This window comes from Mirounga leonina, unplaced genomic scaffold (assembly GCF_011800145.1).
Source record: "Mirounga leonina isolate KUSES-001 unplaced genomic scaffold, KU_Mleo_1.0 Mir_125, whole genome shotgun sequence".
Taxonomy (NCBI): domain Eukaryota; kingdom Metazoa; phylum Chordata; class Mammalia; order Carnivora; family Phocidae; genus Mirounga; species Mirounga leonina.
Genome location: NW_023270305.1, coordinates 1,586,338 through 1,606,364, shown reverse-complemented (window position 1 = coordinate 1,606,364; position 20,027 = coordinate 1,586,338). Strand labels below are relative to the sequence as shown.

At 52.0% G+C, this 20,027-nt stretch overlaps 1 protein-coding gene across 1 annotated transcript; it reads left to right on the top strand.

Annotated features, from left to right (window-relative positions):
- Positions 1–10,714: 10,714 nt before the first annotated feature.
- NTSR2 (neurotensin receptor 2) lies at positions 10,715–18,908 on the top strand. Its single transcript, XM_035000440.1, has 4 exons — positions 10,715–11,338; positions 15,582–15,831; positions 17,421–17,511; positions 18,507–18,908. The coding sequence occupies exons 1-4, from the start codon at positions 10,715–10,717 to the stop codon at positions 18,673–18,675; spliced, it is 1,134 nt and encodes a 377-aa protein (XP_034856331.1). The 3' UTR covers positions 18,676–18,908.
- Positions 18,909–20,027: the final 1,119 nt, after the last annotated feature.

Here is a 20,027-nt window from a genome sequence, read left to right as displayed (position 1 = left end):
GTCGCCTTCCCTGGCCCTGCCAGTTGGAATTGCTCCTGATCTGTGCTCCCGTGAACTTGGCAGCTGGTGGAGAGCAGGCCCACCCACTCACATTCTGCCTTGACCTCCTGCCGGCAGAGACCAGGTCTCACCCATCCCTCTGCACCCCATAGGGCTCTGCATATGCTCAGGGCCTGGAGATGAAGCCCACAGTCCCTGGGAATGCTAACGGCCAATGCCACAGGTAGATGGTGCCAAGTTAACAGGTGTCCCCGAGGGCTCAGAACTCTATCAGCTGCCCTTCTCCAGCCCCAGGAATGAAAGCACTCCACTATGGCTGGGCCACTTCTACCCTTTCCAAAAGCAACCAGCCCAGCCTGGGCTCCCGGCCCTGGCAGCGACAGCTCCAGCCTCGCCCGCCCTGCTTGGCCGGCTCTCCAGACTGCAGCCTCCTCCTCAGCCTTCCCGCACTGCAGTCAGTCCACCTGAGTGTCTGCCTCAACTTCCTGCTTTGCGTTCCAGCTCTGCTTCGCTGCAGCCTGACTTTGGACTTGGCCCTCCCCTGCCCTCCACGGGCTAGTCCGGGACCACTGCCCCCAGCAGCAGCAGGAGGCCAGCCCTCTCACTGGAGCTGCCGTCCTCCGCACCGCAGGTCAGATTCTCCCAGACCCCTGCACAGCCTGCGCCTGGGGCCCCTGCAGACCCTGCGTCTGGGGGCGGAGACCCTGCAGGAGCCAGGGCAGCGGCTCCAGCGTCCACCGGCCCGGCCCGTCACTCTCTCCTGCCAGAGAGGCCTCCCCAGCTCCCCCCGCCCCACCCCAGGCAGAAAGTCACACAGCAGGTGCCATGCGGCTTGGGGCTTTTGCATCAAGCGCTCAGGGCAGGGTGGGGGCTAAGAGAGTTATAGAATAAAAAAGGGCAAGAGGTGGACTTGAAATCCTTTCTGTGGCTTAACTAGAATGAGCCTTCAGGGAGCTGAAGCGTGACCTCTGTTTACAAAGTTCCTAGGCTCCCCGAGCAGTGGATGATCGGCATTTCGCTATCTTATTTACTCTCCTATAATGAACATGCTTTTATAATCAGGAAATATAACTAATAACCAAAACATACAAACAAAGAACGGATACTGTCAGAGCGTCCCCAGATCACAGCGTCTATAGAGTGCCCAGGATTCGATAACAGGGCCTGTGCTGGCCCCAGGGGACCCGCTTCCTGTCCCCACCTCCCAGCAGCCCCCGAGCTCCTGTGGGCAAGTCCCAAATTCACAGCTGGTTTCCTCGACTGTCAAATGGGAATGACAGTGTCTGCATGGGCCGTACAAGAGCGATGCCCACAATAATAAGACCTGTGACCCAGGGCGGCAGAGACTAGGTGTCCCCATCATGGATGTGGGCGAGCACTATGGGGGAGCAGCGCTGCCCTCGTGCCTCGCAGAAGACGGGGCTGCTCTGGGTGAGAGAGCCATTCCAGGAATGGAAACAAGACCCGGCCATCTTGCTCCCCAACTACCCACAGAACCAGTCTAGCTAATCAGAGTGTGGGTGCTGTTGGTCCACACCACACTCCTTGGGGGTGGTCCCATTCCTGTCCTCAGCATGCCTCTTGAGAGAGGGTCAGTGATCAGCCTCGGGGAACTCTTCTGCCAGCATCTGTCCACTCTTGGATAGAAAATATTCGCCCAAGGGGCCAGCGGCAAATGGTGGCCAAGGTGGGAGCAGAACCCCGGGCCCCCCTTCTCGGTCCAGCAACCACTGCATTTCAGGCTGATCACCCACAGCAACTTCCCAACAGGGCCTGTTGCCCCTGGAGGGGAAGGAACCACCCTGAGGATGCACGTGACTGAAGCGACAGGTGCTTTGGGGAGCCCACAGCCTTGTGCATGCCACACCCCTCACTCTATTTCCCTCAGAGGCAAAAAGCCCCAGTTCTCTCTGCTTCCAAGTCACGCAGAAACTTCCAGCACAACCCCAGCCTTGTGCAGCTAAAGACAAGAAGCAAAGAGTCATGGGCGTCCCAGATACCATTCGGGGTGGGGGTGGTGTTCACACATTATCTTCACGGCAACCAAACCCCCCGGCCTCTGGAAGAAACAGCAAGTCATGAATTCTCACCAAAGCCACAGCCCAGTGCCCACTTCTACTTGGGGTTATCTGATCACCCTCTACTGCTTTGGGGCTTAAACTGAAAATAACTACTTCTGAACCGAAGCCCTGGCATCTAGGGCGAGCTCCAAAAGGGCAGGACAGTACTACCTCTGGCTTTGGAGGTTGGTGGGGGCCTACAGCACACACATCACAGCCTCTGGGACACCATGGCTACATGACGGCACGAGGGCAGGTCACTTCAACACTCGGGGCCTCTCCTCCTCACCCGCACGCACACGGAAGGCAGCATGAGTGCCCAGCTCTCTGCTTGGCGGGCAGGAAGCCCGCAAAACACCCTGCGCCCCTGTCTTGATGATCAAAACAATCACTGTTCATTTTCCATCCAAGGCACAGAAAAAAAGCCTTTAAATTCTTGAGTAAATTCTAAAACCTCCTCTATAAATGCCGTCTCCACGTCATAGGAGCCCCTGGGGAGCAGCTGGTCCCACCTCTTATTTGGAGAAATGTGACTGCCTCAATCCTAAGTGAGTGCCTCTGGGCACAGCCCGTCCCCCGCGGCCCCACCAGCGCTCCCAGTGGGGGGGGGGCGCAGTGCAAAACCGGCCAAGCCCTGGCCCTTACCCACGACCAAGGTGAATCCGGGGAGCTCTTGCCCTGCGGGGGCTCCCAGGTAGACCCGCCATGGTCCTGCTCCTCCATGGCCCGGCCCGCAGGATGCTGGCTGTCTCCTTGCCCAGCTCCAGAGATCAGTGACCCAACGCGGCTGATTTCACCCCCTCCAGAGCTGGGAGGCTGGGGGGGGGGCGGGGGGGGCGGAGGGAGCCCAGAGCAGACGGCTTCCCTTTACAGCCAGGAGCCTGGCCAAGTCACAAGGCTCAGGAAAAGAGCAGAGTGTTGAATTGCAAATCCTCTCCCACCTGGGGACTGGCTAGCAAACAACCCGAGACACCTCCTGTTTCCTGAAGGATGCAGAGATTCCCCACACACGCCAGTCTGTGTGAGCTCGCTGGAATAGGGGCGGGAGCCCTGACCCCAGCTCCGGTCAGTGAGATGGACTAAGTCCCCCCAGGGCACACAGCTCTAAGGGGCCGATGTGGGGGGCTGAGGGCAGCAGGTGCTGGAGAGACCGCCTCCCGTGCTACCCGCAGTGCAGGGAGCAGAGTGTTCACGTTCCCCTCCACCACCGGATCCCACCCCCGCCCCGGGGATCCTTTCTCTCTGTTCCTCCAATCCCGTTCCTGTGAGTTGCCTGGGCACACCTCGGGGAGTCAGGAAGCCTGGGTTTCTGGAACCCTCCCCCAGAGGCCACCGCTGTCCCCTCCATCACACGCAGCAGCATCAGTCACGGCGACAGTTCACCTGTTTCGAATACCTTCCCCCGCCCCCCCCCCCCCAAGCTAAGTACTCCAACCGCATTCTGGTATATATTGTACACAGCCACGCTATAGGGCTACAGACGCAACATGGGAGCTTGAAGAACGGCCTTGGGTCACAAAGTGGGCAGTGGCAGAGCAGAGCCAGCCTGACTTCAAACACGGTGCTGGAAGTGTAGCTCTAATCCTACCAGGAGCCCTGCATCCGTGCTGATGGGCTGGGCTCACGGGAGCCCCGGGCTTGGAGGGACCTGCAGCAGGGTGCGAGGGCGGGCGTAAAATGGGGGCAGCTCCTGGGCAAGGCTGGGGGCGGAGGGCATGCTGCAGGGGCAGGTGCAGGGGCTTTGACCTGGTTTGACAAGCACCTCGAGATCCCACCCAGAGGGAGAGGGTGGCCCCCTGAGAGCACAGCAGGGCAAAGGAAGGGGCTTTAGAATAGTGACAAGTCAGGCTCCCTGACTCAACTCTTACGAGAGAGGACCTCGCCCTCCATGCTCTGCTCCTCCTCATGTCCCTGCAACAGGGGACAGGGGACCCTGACACTAAGGCCAGCCACCTCCTGATGTCTTTCAACCCCACTTCTGCAACTCCTCCCAGGCCAAGCCTTCTCTGGCTTCACTCTTCACAGCTCTTTCTCCTTCCCTCCAGAGAGGACCTGACCCAGAGCCCGAGCCCCCCTGGGCTGGTAGGGCGAGTGAAGTTTAGAACAACGGAAAGGTGTGTCCTATCTAATGCGAGGGGTGAAAGTGCCCCTCCCTTTACAGGTTCTGGGGGCAGTGGCTTCCCCGGGTGCTGCATCCGGGGAGGAGCAGGGAGGGACTCAATCCCAGGCCTCCAGGTCACCACAGTCCTGGCCACCCTGGTGCCCCTGGCCCTGCTCACCCAGAGAAGCACAGAGAGTGCTAGCAAGGGACCAATGTGCACAGCCTCAGAGCCGGGTGCCCACCCCCGCCCCCACCCCTGCCACCGCCCATAGTCTGAACACCCTGAGTGTCATTTACTATAAGGGAGAGAATCACACTTTAAAACACTTTTACTGAGCTGGGTCACCACCACTCTTACTATTTTTAATTCATCCTGTCAAGATATTTTAAGAACCTCATGACCAATGAGTGATAAGATTGGGAGTCATTATACCTGGTCGTGTTCAGCGTTTAGCCAGAAACCTGGCGGAGGTACGGGCCTGCACAGGCTAGAAGTTACTCTGAACACGGCAGGCCGATGTCACGGCTCGATTCGGAGGACGCAGCCCTGTGGACGCTCCCGGAGGGACGAGCCAGAGCGGGGTCCTCAGAGCTCCGAGCCCAGGCAGGCTCATGCCCTGGCTGCTGGCCAGCCCTGGTTTGGCCGGTCTGCCTGGAAGTGGGGACGTGAGCACTGATGGGACGCCCAGGAGCCACAGGTGACACGCAGACCTCACAACCTGAGTCACACAGACCTGGGCTCTGGCTCTGACCCTTCCCTTAGCAGCAGTTCTGACTCAAGGCAATTCCCTCAGCCTCTAAGAGCCTTTGTCTCCTTATCTGGGAAACACAGGAATAAAAATAAAGTCTCTCCTTCCTCGGGTGCTTGTGGGGACACTTGAGGCCATGTACGGAGAGTCCTTGACACAATGCCTACCTAGCGTGGGTTAGACTCTCAAAAAAAAGTAGCAACTATTAATCCTCAAATAACGTTGAGGTAGGCATTAATAGCTCCATTTTACAGAAGAAGAAACTGAGCCTGTGTTTATTAGGGGCTTCCGTCAGCTGTTGACTCTCCATCATTTCCTGCCCTACAGCTCCTGAGACTCCATCAGTGCCCCAAGTGGCCGTGGCCAGGACCACGCTGAATTTCCCCTGAGACACCTCCCCGGCCGTGTGCCCCGCAGCTATGAAGAATCCCCCGGCTGCCAGGCCAGAGTCTGCGAGGCACCCGCTAACTCCCCAAGAACACTGGATTTTTCCATTCCCATTTTCCCTTAGCTCATGCTCTGACCTCTTCTTGGAATGCCCTTCCCCTCCTCTCTTTCTTTTCAAATTTGTCCACTTTCTGGGCTCATGTCAGACCTCCTTCCTCCATGGAGCCTTCCCGGATCTGTCCACCCCATAATGAGTCTTCCATCCTTTGATGTTTGAGGGAAAGCATGAGGTCAAAACGGACATTTCTGAGCCCTTTCCAGGTGCCTAGTGTTTGCTCACACATGCCATCTCTAATCATCAAGGTTTGCTTTTTCCCAGAAGAGGAGACAGGCTCAGGGAGGCTCCCCTGGCCAGGAAGAAGTGGAGAGAGTCCTCCTCATCCAACACATAGAGCGTGCCAGGGAGGTGACTTACCTGTGAGTCTGTGTCGCATCATCCCGACTACTGTGGGGACCCCTCGACGGGTCTTACTCCTCTTTGGCTTCAACAGTCCTTCACACAGTGGCAAGGACACAGAACAGGAAAAAAGGTCACGTCAGGTAGGGTTTTTTTTTCTTTAATAAACTTAATTTTTCTAGAGTAGTTTAGGTTGATCTGCAAATTTGATCTAAAAGTATAGAGAGTTCTCATATACTGTGTTCCCATATATGCACACTTTCCCCACTACCATCATCCTGGCACCTGAGTAGTACAGTTCTTACCAATGATGGAACTGTTGCACTGACATCAACATCACTCGAAGTCCACGGTTGACATTAGGGTTCATTACTGGTGTGGTATGGTCTATGGTTTCGACAAACATGTACTACCTTTTTAGTATCAGACAAGTGTTTCACTGCTCTAAAAATCCTCTGCGCCCCACCTATTCACCCCTCCTGCCCTCCGTGTCCTTTCTTGGTCTGATAGCTCATGTCTTTTTAGAGCTGTTACTCCATCATCTGGATGGACCACAGCTGGTTCATCCATTTACCTACGGAAGAATATCTGGGTTGCTTCCAGGTTTTAGCAATTATGAATGCAGCTTCTTCAAACATCTGTCCGCACATACGGTTTGTGTGTGGGCATAAGTTTCCAGCTCCTTCGGGTAAAGGCCAAGGAGCACAATTTCTGGATTGTCTGGGAAGGGCATGTTTAGTTTTGTAAGAAACCTCCAAACTGTCTTCCAAAGTGGCTGCACCGTTCTGCGCTCCCACCAGCGGTGAGTGAGCGTTCCTGCCGCTCCGCATCCTCGCCAGCATTGGGCATTGTCAGTAGTCCAGATTTTCTCCATTCTGATAGGTGCAGAATGGTACCTCGTGGTTGTTTTAATTTGCATCTCCCTGGTGCCTTATGATGTGGAGCATCTTTTTATATGTTTACTTGTCACCTGTGTGTCTTCTTTGTTGAGGTGTCTGCGAAGGTCTTTGGCTCATTTTTTAATCGAGTTCTTGGTTTTCTTATAGTTGAGCTTGAAGAGTTCTGTGTGTATTTTGGAGAAAAGTCCTTTGTCATGTACACACTAGATCCGTCAAGGTCCCAGGAGAAAACAGATGGGACACCTGAGATGAGTCCTTACGGAAACCTATTAAAGAAACCTTTGACAGGATATGGGCAGAGTTGAGGAAGACTGCCAGGGGGCTGTGACAAGACCAGCATCAGCCAGAGGAGGGGCCGAGGCCAGCCTGGGCTGGGGGAAAGAAGAGGGGGCAGTGGCCTGAGCCCAGGTGTAGGGGACAGGGCATCAGCCCCCAAAGGTGTCCACATCCTAATCCCCAGAACCTGTGTCCATGTCACATCCTGGAGGTCACATTACACGGCAAAGGGAAATTAAGACTGCAATGGAATTAAGGTTGCTGGTTGGCTGGGCTTAAAATGGGGAGACTGTTCTGGATTACCTCCAAACAATCACCTGACTAGTCCCCCGAACCCTCCTCCTGCTTTGCCGCTGCAAAGCTTGGAACATGCCCATCACCACTGCCTGTCACCGCAGTCTCTATCCTTGCTGTGTGTATCAGGTGGGCCCAATAAAATCACAGGGTCTTTGAAAGAAGGAGGAGGAGGCAGGAGAGAAGCAGAAATGGCAGCAAGGGAGCGATCTGACTTGGAGAAGGAGGAGACCACAAGGCAGTGACACTGGCAGCCTGCAGCAACCGGAAGGCAAGGACACAGGTTCTCTGCTAGGGCTTCCGGAAGGAACACACCCTACCCTGCCAACACCTTGGTGGTAGCCCTGCCAGACCTGTACCTCTGACCTACTGAACTGTAAGGTACTTACTTGGCATTGTCTGCAGCCACCCAGTTTACTGTCATTTATGACAGCAGACATCGAAGCCTAGTTCACGAAGTAGCTGGAGGAGACCCCTGCAGGGGCTTTGGTGGAGGGTGCCAAGGGTTGGGGCCAATCCATGGTAATCCAGCAGGGAGGAAGTGAAAGGAACAAAACCTTCAACTCTCTCCTCCCACTTTCTCATTGTCCACCACGAGCTGAACCCACGTGGAAGCCAGAGAACCCTGGGCAGAGCGGAGAAGAATAAAGAACAGATATGGCAATGCATAATGAAGGGAAGATGTGTGTGTGTGCGTGCACATGCCTGCCTATCTCTCTCTCTCTCTCTCACACACACACACGCGTGTGTGCACGCACACATACACCCTGTGGTTGCCGTGAAGGTAAACTCTGTTTATCTGAGTCAGAAATTCCTACCATAACTCAATCCTGGAGTGAAGGAAACAGGCATTAACTCTTTTTTTCAAGGTTCAAGTAGCAAATAATCTCTCCAGGTCATCGGTTGGCACCAGGATCCAAAGCTGCATAGGGACTGGGAGCTGTGTTAGTGCAACAAAGTACCACGAACTGGGAGGCTCCAACAATAGAAATTCAGTTGCTCACAGTTTTGGAGGCTGGAAGTCCAAGATTAGGGCGCCAGCTGATTTGGCCCCTGCTGAGAACTCTCTTCCTGACAGGCAGTTTCCTTCGCGCCATGTCCTCAGACAGCAGAGAGAAAGGGAGCTCTCTGGTACCTCCACTTGTAAGGACACTAATCCTATGGGATCAGGGCCCCACCCTTCTGACCTCATTTAATCCTAATTACTTCCTTACTCCTAATACAGCCACACTAGGGCGTAGGCTTCAGCATACGAGTTGAGGAAGGGAGACACAAAGCAGTCCATAGCAGCCGCCCTTTTGATTATATCTTGCACATAACAGGCAAGAAGGTCAGGAATCCGGGCACACAAAGCGAGCAAAGGGTCCTGGCCTCAGAGACCCCCTGGCCCTGGCCAGGATGCCTCATTAATACTTTACATGATTGACCCAACAGCCCAAAACAGCATCTCTCCATCTCCGGCATCCCTGGACTCCGAACTGCTGTACTTCTACAGCTGCCCACACTGGGGATCCCTCTAGCACTGAGTGGTTCTGAGTTATATGCGGCGTAATTAGAGGTGGACTCATTTAGCCTGGCATGTGGTTCAACGGGAGAGCCAAGATTTTGATGCTAACATTGACCGGGGAGGATATCAGAGCTCAGTCTTCCAATATAGACTGAAACCAGTCTTAACGCAAGTGATGTTCTGTTTTTATTCTAAGGCAAAATTAGGTTCATATGGGGATGGAAGAAGCAAGCTATAGGCCCAGAGCATCCAGAGAGTGGATACACTCTCTGAGTAGACTTTCAGCTTAGAAGGACCGCAAATGAGATTTACAAACAGAAGGCACGTTGGTCACTCTGCTGTGGTCCCCTAGGTGAAGAGAGAACTTGTGAGCCCTCTGACATGGTCACGGGGGGAACCCACGGGGTGAGTCAATGGGGCTGATTCTTCCTCACTTCCACAGTAACTGCATTTTGCAGGCTGCCTCTGACCAGGCTGGAGAGGCTCATCCATCGAAGCCACGGAGGAAACTTTCCTCTTACATGACAGAGGATGCTTACCGAGAGCTGTCCTAAAAAGACAACAATACCTCCTTCACCTCTTGGACACTCCCACAAGGGCCACAAGTGAAAAACCAGGAAATACTCCCTTTGTCTTTGAACTTTCCTACCATGTAGGAGTTAAGGTTGAACTCCCATAGTGACAGCCCAGGGCCTCGAGTCCTGAAGACTCCTATCTGCTCAGTGCTCTAACACACTAAAGTAAGAGGCTGATGGCTCACCAGAGACATACAGCTGGTGAATGGCAGAGCCGAGGCTCCTATCCACCTCTCCTGATCCCAAGCCCCCTGTCCTCTCCACCGTTCCAGTCTAGACCTTGGGAGACTGAGTACTTGGAGAAGTCTTCCAAAGGGAAGCAGCAACTTGTTTTTCCAGATCCGACAGGGCTTACCGAGCTACACGAAACCCAGTAAAGAGTTAAAAATTTATTAATATAGGATTTTTGCTTCAAAGAAAATTTGTCTAAAACTCATGTATGGAATCCTTGTTGTGGACTGAATCGTGTCCCCCAAAAATCCACTTGTTGCATCCTTAGCCCACAATGTGACTGTAAGGTTATATATCTGGATGGAAGATTAAACTACCAGTGGGGCATAGCAACTTTGCCAAAGACAAAAAATCAGGAGACCTGTGTTTGGCTCTAGTAAGGATCAGGGGTTCTAAGTGCAAGATAATCAAGGGCCTTTTAACTCTAAAGTTCTGGCATTTACAAGCGTTAAGGAAAGAGACCAATGAAAGGTTTTAAAGCATGTTAACACACTCTTTTCACTTCCTCACCCTGCTCCATGGGAATGACATCCTAAAAGCCTGGAAAGCCTGATACCCTGAGGATGCATCTACCAGTGACAAAGGAATCCCTGGAGGATGTTAGTGTGGTGTTCAAACAGCCCTTTAGCAAGCAGAGTAACAGCAAAGTGCCAACGTTCTGGCAAGTCCTTGACCAGCTGTTTCTGGGACCACATGCACACAGCAGCACCGTGCAAGCGGGCCAGGTGCCTGGTACCCACGGGTTGCCTATTTATGCTGAAGGCTTGGAGCTTTCTCACAGCTTGGCTCATTTAATCTTCATGGAGATTCTGCAACGTAGACAATAGTTTTTAAATGCAGAAGTGGGTTGAGAGGTTAAAAAACTTGCCCAAGTTCACACAGCTGGTAAGTCAGGCCCAACGCCCCTGTATCACCTTCCATCCAGCACCCAGCGCTTCTGTGGGTTGAACTGAACGGAGAAATGTAAACGCAGCCAACAGGCTCACAGTCGCTGTCCCATCCCGCCCGGCGTTTGCTCAGGGGCACCGCTGGGGGGGTAGGCTGGGGGGGGGCGGGGGGGCGGGTCCTCCCACCCTGGAGGTTCCCGGCGAGGAGGAGGAGGCGCTCGCTCTCCTCTCTGGGCAGCTCGCCCGGTCTCCGCGCAGTGAGAGGGAGGGAGCGCCGGCCGCGGGAGCGGGATGGAGAGCAGCAACCCGCAGCCCCCGAGGCCCAGCCCGAGCCCCGCGCTGAGCCTGGACGCCCGGCTGGGCGTGGACACGCGCCTCTGGGCCAAGGTGCTGTTCACCGCTCTCTACGCGCTCATCTTCGCGCTGGGCACGGCGGGCAATGCGCTGTCCGCGCACGTGGTGCTGAAGGGGCGCGCCGGGCCCCCGGGGCGCCTGCGCTACCACGTGCTCAGCCTGGCTCTCTCCGGGCTGCTGCTGCTGCTGGTCAGCGTCCCCGTGGAGCTCTACAACTTCGTGTGGTTCCACTACCCCTGGGCGTTCGGCGACCTGGGCTGCCGCGCTTACTACTTCGTGCGCGAGCTGTGCGCCTACACCACGGTGCTCAGCGTGGCCAGCCTGAGCGCCGAGCGCTGCCTGGCCGTGTGCCAGCCCCTGCGCGCCCGCCGCCTGCTGTCGCCGCGCCGGACCCGCCGCCTGCTGTCGCTCGTCTGGGCCGCCTCGCTCGGCCTCGCCCTGCCCATGGCAATTATCATGGGGCAGAAGTACGAGCTGGAGACGGCTGACGGGGAGCCGGAGCCCGCCTCGCGAGTGTGCACCGTGCTGGTGAGCCGCGCCACGCTCCGGGTCTTCATTCAGGTAAGGGGGCGGGGGGGGGGGGTTGCTAAAGGGCCGGTGTTTTCACTTCTAATACTCGCGACCGCCCCCGACTCCGAAAAGTTGGGTCTCACTGCCCCATTTTACAGAGGACTTGCGGAGAGGCCTGGCAAAGATGAGGCATTAAGAGAAGTCCAGATTTGAATTCCAAACTAATTCTGAAAGTCTGCGCTCTTCCCAGTGGTGCAAGAGTGATGACCAAACGTCACTGGGCATAAGAATTGTGGGGGAGGGGTGCTGTAAAAATATAGATTTCATAATCCACTCCAGCCTTTTACTTCTTTATCATCAAAACTAACCATCTTCATTCAGCCTCACTGCAGAGATATCCAGTTTAATGGGATTTTGTGGAGATATAAAAGCAAAGCCTGAATATTCAATATTAATGATTTCAGAAGAAATACATATATTAATTGTAGCCTTAACAAGAATTTGGAAAAATATAAAGTTACACCTGATTAGGAAACATTCCACTTGGCTTCAGAAGTTGCTTACTATGGTCACTATGGAGAATTACTCAGAAGCAACAAGGTAGGATCGCTAATTTTTAAAAATCCACTTCCTATATCAGACATGTTTGTGGGTTGTCACATTCCTTACCCAAATTTGGACCTGATGATAAAGAAGACAAAAACAAAAGCAGAAACACACCAGCAAGCAGAACAGCAATGACACTAATGAAACTGGGCATGCAGGGACTCTAGACCGCAGTCAGAAGGAGGGGCCCCATTGACAATAGTGGGCGCTCCTACCACGTCAGGTGGACTAATCATGCCCTGAGACCCCATCGGTCCAGTCCGCACGTTGCCTTCCGCCATGCCGGCCCCAGCACATCACAGCCACAGAGCCACGTATCTAGAGCACCCATCGAGTCCCAGCAGCCTCCATGCAGATTCTGAGTTGCAGCAGAATGATCTAGCTGAATAGTCAGAGCACTGGAGCTCCTGCCTTAGGTCTGACTGTGTAGCTCCCTTCTGCACCCTGGTATGGCCGTGGCAATGAACCAGGAACCACATGCTCAAAAGGCGTGGTGGCCAAGGTCCACCAGTTTTCACAGACTAGGGTGGTAGCTTCCAGGCTGCACCTATTTTGGAGTTGGACTTAGGGCAGGGAGAGAGCCAAGCAAGGTCTGTGCTGTGAATACACTGCTTGCATAGTTTACATTATGTGGTGCAAACTGACCAATGCAATAGAAACCGTGAAATGTGCCAGGGGCAAGCTTTTGACATTATGCGTAGTGAATTCCTTCACGGTAACAGCATTATTCGACAAATGGTATATTAAAAAATATTTAACTTGAGACATACAGTCTATGTTAACACAACAAAATAACCAAACTCAAATTAGGATTATTTCGGTCCACCTTCCTTTTTAGTGTCTTATCGCTCGCTGTCCATATTTATCAGTGCTTTTTGACCACAAAAAAATTGCTCATAGTTTTTGAAAGTACAAAAAATTGTCTAGTATTTCAAAGCTCCCAAAGATTAATTACTAACTGATGAATATATTTTTACCTTAGATGTCTGTCTTGATGGGTATCAAAGTTACAATTTGTTAATAAGTATGTTGTTGCTGATAAAACCCTGCTTGGCTCTGCAACAAACTAAAATGACTGTCGTTTAGTGTTCTATTTTTCTCTTGATGCTGCTGATTTGTGAGCATGCGTTAAGAAAAAAGCATTGAGTGATAACTCCTTAAAAAGGTACAGCACCCAACCCAGATATTTTGTACTGATTTTAAAATGTTATTAAAATGTTCAGTTTAGGGGTGTCTGGGTGGTTCAGAGAAGCATCTGCCTTCAGCTCAGGTCATGATCCCAGAGTCCTGGGATTGAGCCCTGCATCAGGCTCCCTGCTCAGTGGGGAGTCTGCTTCTCCCTCCCTCTCCCCTGCTCCTTCTCTCTGGCTCGCTCACTCTCTCTCTCTCTCAAATAAATAAATAAAATCTTTAAAAAAAAAAAAAAACAACAGAAAGGGGCACCTGGGTAGCTCAGATGGTTAAGTGTCTGCCTTTGGCTCAGGTCATGATCCCAGAGTCCTGGGATCAAGCCCCGCACTGGGCTCCTTGCTCAGTGGGGAGCCTGCTTCTCCCTCTCCCTCTGCCTCTCCCCCTGCTCATGATCTCTCTCTCTCTCTCTCTCTCTCTCTGTACCTCTGTGTCTCAAATGAATAAATAAATAATCTTTTAAAAAAAAACAGAAAAAAAGTAAAAGAATAAAATGTTCAGTTTAGGGGCACCTGGGTGGCTCAGTCGATTAAGGGTTGGACTCTCGATTTTGGCTCAGGTTGTGATCCTGGGGTCCTGGGATCAAGCCTCGTGTGGGGTCCTATACTCAGCACAAAATCTGCTTGAGGATTCTCTCTCTCTCTCTCTCTCCCTCTGCCCCTACCCCTGCTCCCCCCACAAATAAATAATCCTTTAAAAAAACAAAAACTTAAAATGTTCAGTTTAAAACAAAATGTTCACACAGAACCAATAAGGAAAAACCTTATAACACATAGATTTTGAATATTTTTTAAGATTTTATTTATTTGTTTATTTGAGAGAGAGAGCATGAGCACAGGGAGGAGCAGAGGGGGAAGAATCTCAAGCAGACTCTGCACTCAGTGCAGAGCCTGACATGGGACCCAATCCCACGACCCCAAGATCATGACCTAAGCTGAAACCAAGAATCGGACGTTCAACCGACTGAGCCACCCAGGCGCCCCATATACCTAGAATTTTAAAAATTAAACATTTAAAAAACAAGGTATTATATAATAAGGTTGTTTTTCAAAAGTCAAAAAGTATCAACCAATAATTACGTCACAAGGCTTGTAACATAAAACGCTGTTCCCTTACCGCCCTTTCCCACTTTGATTTATATTCTCTTGTTGAGGGGCACCTACCATCCACCCTTAGCTTTTGCTGCTCTTTGCCTACATATTTCTAAAGAACCTACCTGCTTGATTTTGCAGTTTTTACACTTCATGCAGTGTCTTCTAACTGGAGAAAAAGAGCATTCTGCTCTCTTGCACTGCATCCCTACCCTCCTCGTCCCGCATCCACACACACTTCTCACGGCTCCTCCAGTGCAATAATAATAAGGTTCATCTTAAAAAAAAAAAAAGAAAAAAGAAAGAATCCTAAAAAAAAAAAAAATAAGGTTCGTCTTACGCTCAGTACTTACGTACTGCAACTATGCTAAACGTTCTTCACAGATGAACCATGTCATATATTTTATTATATTTCCTTTCCAATGTTACCTTTGCTTCCTTGCCATCAATAATGGTCTTTTTTTTCAATTGGCTTAGTTTCCTGTGATCTATTTCTCAGGCATGTTTTACTCCTCTACTAGAAGCATAAATACTATTTCAGTATGTCCAGACCCATCCAGTCAACAGTCAGTTGCATCCTCCAGTCGCCCCTGGAGCCCCCTCTCCTGCTCCAATCTAACTGGATGTGCAGCAGCATCTCCCATCACTCTGCTCGTCTGCCACATACGCTATTTTTGGATCCTGGGTCTCCCTCTTCATTGCTTTACAACCTTATCTTGATGGAATATATTCTCCTGTAACCTCCTGTGACCTGAGAAAAGTTCCACAGAAGGTTAAAAAAAAAAAAGTGCAATTTTGCATGTCTGCAAATGTTCCAGATTATGGAACATAAGATGGCCGGGCACAGAATTCCTCACAAGTTGTAAAGCATCACTCCACGGCTTTCCAGCTCCCACCATTGCCTTACAGAAGTCCAGTGCCATTCTGGTTCCCATCCTTTGTATGTGCCCTGTCTTATCCCTCTGGAAGTTTTCAAGGTTTTCTTTACTCACAGCATGCTAAAAGTCCTAAGAACGGGCCTCGATGTGGGCTTATTTTCATCCATCGCTCTGGGCCCCCAAGCAGCCGTTCAATCTGGAAGCTTATATCTCTCTCTTAGAAAAACTTTCTTCAATGTGGTTTATTTTGAAAAACTATTTCCTCCCCTCTGTTTTCTCTCTTTGCTTTCTAGAACCCACTATTACGTAGACGATGAGTGCCCTCAACTAATCCCGAATGTTCTTGTTGTCTCTCCTATTTTTATTGCTCTTTTCCATCTTTCTGGAAGCTTCCCAACCTTATCTTGTAGCCCTGCTGTCGCCCTCCCCCCTCCTGCTGCTGCAGATGCCTGGGCCCTGGGCACAGCCTGACGACCAGAGCATCACAGAGCCTTGGTGCCACCACCATAAGCCATGGAATTACCTTTACAGGTGAATGTGCTGGTATCCTTCGTGCTCCCCTTGGCATTAACTGCCTTCCTGAACGGGGTCACTGTGAGCCACCTGGTGGCCCTCTGCTCCCAGGTGCCATCCACTTCTGCCCCGGGCAGCCCCACCCCCAGCCACGTGGAGCTAACGAGTGAGGAGAGGAGGACACCCCCCCTGGGGGGCCAGGCCAGCCTGGTGAGACACAAGGACTCCTGCCGGCTCCGCCGTCTCCAGCACAGCGTCCAGGTTCTCAGTTAAGTACTCAGTAACACTGCCCTGAGTGGAAGAGTTGGGGCTCCGAGGATGCCTCCCCTAGCCCCTGGCCAAGTGACCCTGAGCGCGTTACTACCTCTCTCCAGGCCTCATTTTTTTCTCTATGCCCCAGGGGAATTGTATGACCACAGGGTTTGGTGGTATGATTAAAGGCTAGAATGGGAATTCTGTACATGAAACCCCCACCTGCTCCAGGGAGTAATGCATAAAGACAAGCAGATACCCGGTTACTTTTCAGGGAGTCCAGCCTATGGATGGATACAAGGAGCAGCTATGGTTAGGGAACTGCTGCCCAGGACTGGAAGACTCAGACCCGCTGGGTCCCCAGCCCAGTTCCCCACCAACTCCCTGCTCTCTCTGATACAACATTGATTGTTGGTTGGTTTTTCTAAGTATCTAGGTCAACTTGGCCTTGTAGGGGAAACATTAAGAGGCACAGGAAAACAGGTCTCTCCAAACACCTACTGTAATGCAGGCACTCACTAAGGTCTAGGAAGATTGAGTAAGAGATCAGGGTCTGCTCTCATCAATGCCCCCAGTGTCGTCCATAGGACGGCAATGCAAGAGCTAAATGTCATGTGATGTGACAAGAACAGAGGCAGCCCATGACGTGCGTGGACTTTCCTCTACAGAAAACGGGCAGCATAGAGAGTCAACGCCCAAGAATGCAGGGAGATTTGCTTTGGAGATAGGTTTTACTCTCATCAGTCTCTGGAGTGTAGGCTATGCTTCTCCGCTTCTGTGTGCGTGAGAACAGTGTGGAGAGTTGTAAAACACAGGCTACAGGGCCCCAATCCAGAGATTCTGATTCAGTAGCTCTGGGTGGGCCCGAGACTCTGCATTTCTACCAAGTTCCCAGTCGATGTTGATGCCCTGGTCCAGAGGCCACACAGGATTACAGAATGGATTTGCCAGGCAGGGCAGGTGTGGGGGAGGGAATGGGAGGGGTATAAGGGTAGGGACAAAGGGGCCAATTCGGAAAGTGCTGTCACAGTCCAGTGGACGGGAGATATGAGCCCCTAGGGTGGGGCAGTAGAGGTGAGGAGGGAGGAATCAAGGGATGCTAAGGAAGAGCTTTTTAATAGATTGGATCTGGGAGTGATGGAAAAATCAACAGACTATCTGGCTTATGACTTGAGAGCCAGATGGATTGTGGACCATCAGTCAATCAGGAAAAGGAACAGAAGAGGCTTCATGAGGCAGAAGGACATTTAAGTTCAGCCGTCTCTGCCATTAGACACCAATCAGGTGGGAACATCTAGCCCTGGTTTTTAGAGTATATTCTGGTGGTCAGAAGGAGGTTAGAGAGGTTTTAGAAGTTTCTAGAAGCATGTTGGTGTACAGGTGGGGGTTAAAGTGGGCATTCACCCAGACATCAGGGTAACATCAGGTTTGGCTTCAGATTCAGAGCAGAATGTCAGATAGGCTCGAAGTTCCCTCCCAACCCCTGGATTCTGGGAACAAATTCCAGGGAAATGCTGTGGTCACCTTGGCATCTTCCTCCCTGGAGATGGCATAAGTGGGAACGTTTGCTCTCTGTCGCTCTGTCCCTCCCGACCTGTTCTGCAGGAGCCATTGTGGCTGTGTATGTCTTCTGCTGGATGCCGTATCACGTCCGCAGGCTCATGTACTGCTACGTTTCCGATGACGGGTGGACTGGGTAGGTGCAGCGGAGGGACCCAAGAATGTAGGCAAAGGGCCACTGGGTTGGGCCTGGGACTTTCTATGCTCTCCACAGGGATTCCCAGTCTTTGGGTCTTTGGGAACTCTGGCCTCCATTCTAGCTGTTCCTGCCCAGTCTGTGCCCTCAAACGCTCTGAGCTGGGGGTGGGGAACAGGGCGTTTTCTAGCAACTTCACCGAACTGATAAGGTCATGTGAGTGAGAAGTCTCAGTGGTGACCAGGGCTATGGGCATCCTGACCACAAGATGGAGAGGCCCTCGGGTGGGGGAGCAGGGGGAGGGCCTTGCCGTTGCAAGGAGAGGGAAGGAAGCCTCAGAGCCTCCCTGAGTCCATGAGCTAACAAGGGCCCCTTAGACAGAGACCAGACCATGTGTGCCTTTTGGGACACAACTGGAAAAGAGAATCTGCTGTCTTCCTCTGGGAAATCACTATGCCTCTGATCCTAAGTGGAAAGCAAACATCCAAGAGAAGAGAGATCCATGTAGTCTCCAAGGAAATGGCTGCGTCAACAGATGCCTCATCCTCGAGGGCCACTAGCGCCCCTTACATTCAAACGCAAATGCAAAGCCCGCCCCACAGCTGAGAATCCTTGTGGCGAGGAACATGGCTTCTCAGAAAGACGTTCACTTCTTAGGGAAGCCACGTCTCCTGGACCACCCCCAGCAGCACAAGGCTCCCGGCGTCCCAGCGGGCTAGGAAACAGCCCCTGTCAATCAGCAGGTGCACCCTTCACTGCACAGGGCACCGAGAACCGCACGGGGAACGGGGACTCAGAGGCTGGGTGGAGCGCACCTGCCAAGGGCAGCTGGTGTTGATGGACCATTTATCGAATTCACACCATGCTTCCCAGTAGCAGAAAACAGACCTTCCTCACCTGGCCCTTTGGAGGAGAGATGCTTTCTCTAGAAGAAAGGGGTGGACCCTGTGAGGAGGTGCAGGTCCTCTAACACACCTCCCGGGTTTCTCTTCCAGGACGCTCTACAGTTTCTATCACTACTTCTACCTGGTGACAAACACGCTTTTCTATGTCAGTTCAGCGGTGACCCCTGTCCTGTACAACGTCGTGTCGTCCTCCTTCAGAAAACTCTTTCTGAAAGCCCTAGGCTCCCTGTGTCGAGAGCACCACCGCATGGAGCCATGACCCCAGGGAGCCCCGGAGCCCCCCTGAATGGACCCAGCTTCGGGCTCTGGGGATCCCCCAGGCACGCCGACCTGGATGAAACAGAAGAATGAACGAAGCAAACAGTGACTGACCACCCAGTCATCTAGCATTCAGACAAGCAATGTTACCATAAGTAACTCAAGCTCTGCAGTCAGATGCACTCACCTGGACCCCCGGCCCCGCCACTTATCAGCTGTGCATCTGCAGGCCAGTCGCTTACACGCTGAGCCTCAGTCTTCCCCTCTGTGTGATGGAGATGAACAGTACCCAGCTCTTAGAGTTGTTTGAAGATTAAAGTGCTTAGCACAGTGCCTAGTGCATAATAAATAATAAATGTTAACTGGCATATTTTTGTCATCATTGTTACTGTTATTATTGCTGTTTTTCACTCTCCTGGATGTCCACCACATTCTCCTGTAGCTTTATGCTCATCAGTGGTGGGCTCAGATGTCCTAAGAATTTCCGCAAATGACAAAGGACAGTGCTCCAGAAGCTTACTGCATTGTCACGTCACATGAGCTGTAGTAACCTTCTCCAGTCTTGCCCAGTAGGACTCCATGAGCCATGGGAGGGCCCGGGGGCACCCACTCCCCTCCCCTGGCCTCAGGCCAGCGTGACTGCCTGACGCCAGGCATTGGGACCACCCGGGGTGGGGGGACAGATGTGTGACTGACCCGGAAGCAGGAGGGTGCCAAACTACTATTTATTTTGGGGATCCTGGGAATACACTCATGACCACTGCCACCTTCTATGTGGGGAAAACAAGAGCAAAGAGAAGTTAAGGAAGGTTCTTCTGCCACTACTTAGTAACTCAGGGACCGAAGGCCAGGCTTGGGAGAGAGCGATAAGGCTCACCAGTGCATCCTGCTGCTTCCCAAGAGTCTGATGGCCAAAGAGCAACAGAAACAAAAGGCTCAACATGAAGGAACTGAGTGAATCATGATAATCCACTCCACAAATTCTATTTGTCAGGCCACCATTAAATAGTAAGTATAAATCTTATTCAGCAACATAAACATTATGGTTGTACTATTAAAAAAGAACATGATACAAAAATACATGATGGTATTATGTAGAAATCATTCAGATGCAGAGAAAAGGTCTAGAATGAAGAAGCCCTTAGTGAAAATGGTGGGTTTGCTAAGGAGGCACGAGTGACCCGAGGACAGGGGTGGTTTCTGTTCTCTTCATGCCAGGATCTGAACCTAATGATGCCTGCCATGCAGTAGACACTCAGATGTCTGGTGAAGGGCGGGGAAACCTGGATTGTTTTCCTCTAATTTGTTGGTATAATATTGTTTGTATGATATCTAAATAACAAATTTCAAGTA

Coding starts and splice junctions, on each gene's coding strand:
- NTSR2 (XM_035000440.1), top strand. CDS start 10,715: ATGGAGAGCAGCAACCCGCAGCCCCCGAGGCCCAGCCCGAGCCCCGCG. Junction 15,832..17,420: donor GCACAGCGTCCAGGTTCTCA/GTTAAGTACTCA, acceptor CCTGTTCTGCAG/GAGCCATTGTGGCTGTGTAT. Junction 17,512..18,506: donor TCCGATGACGGGTGGACTGG/GTAGGTGCAGCG, acceptor TTTCTCTTCCAG/GACGCTCTACAGTTTCTATC.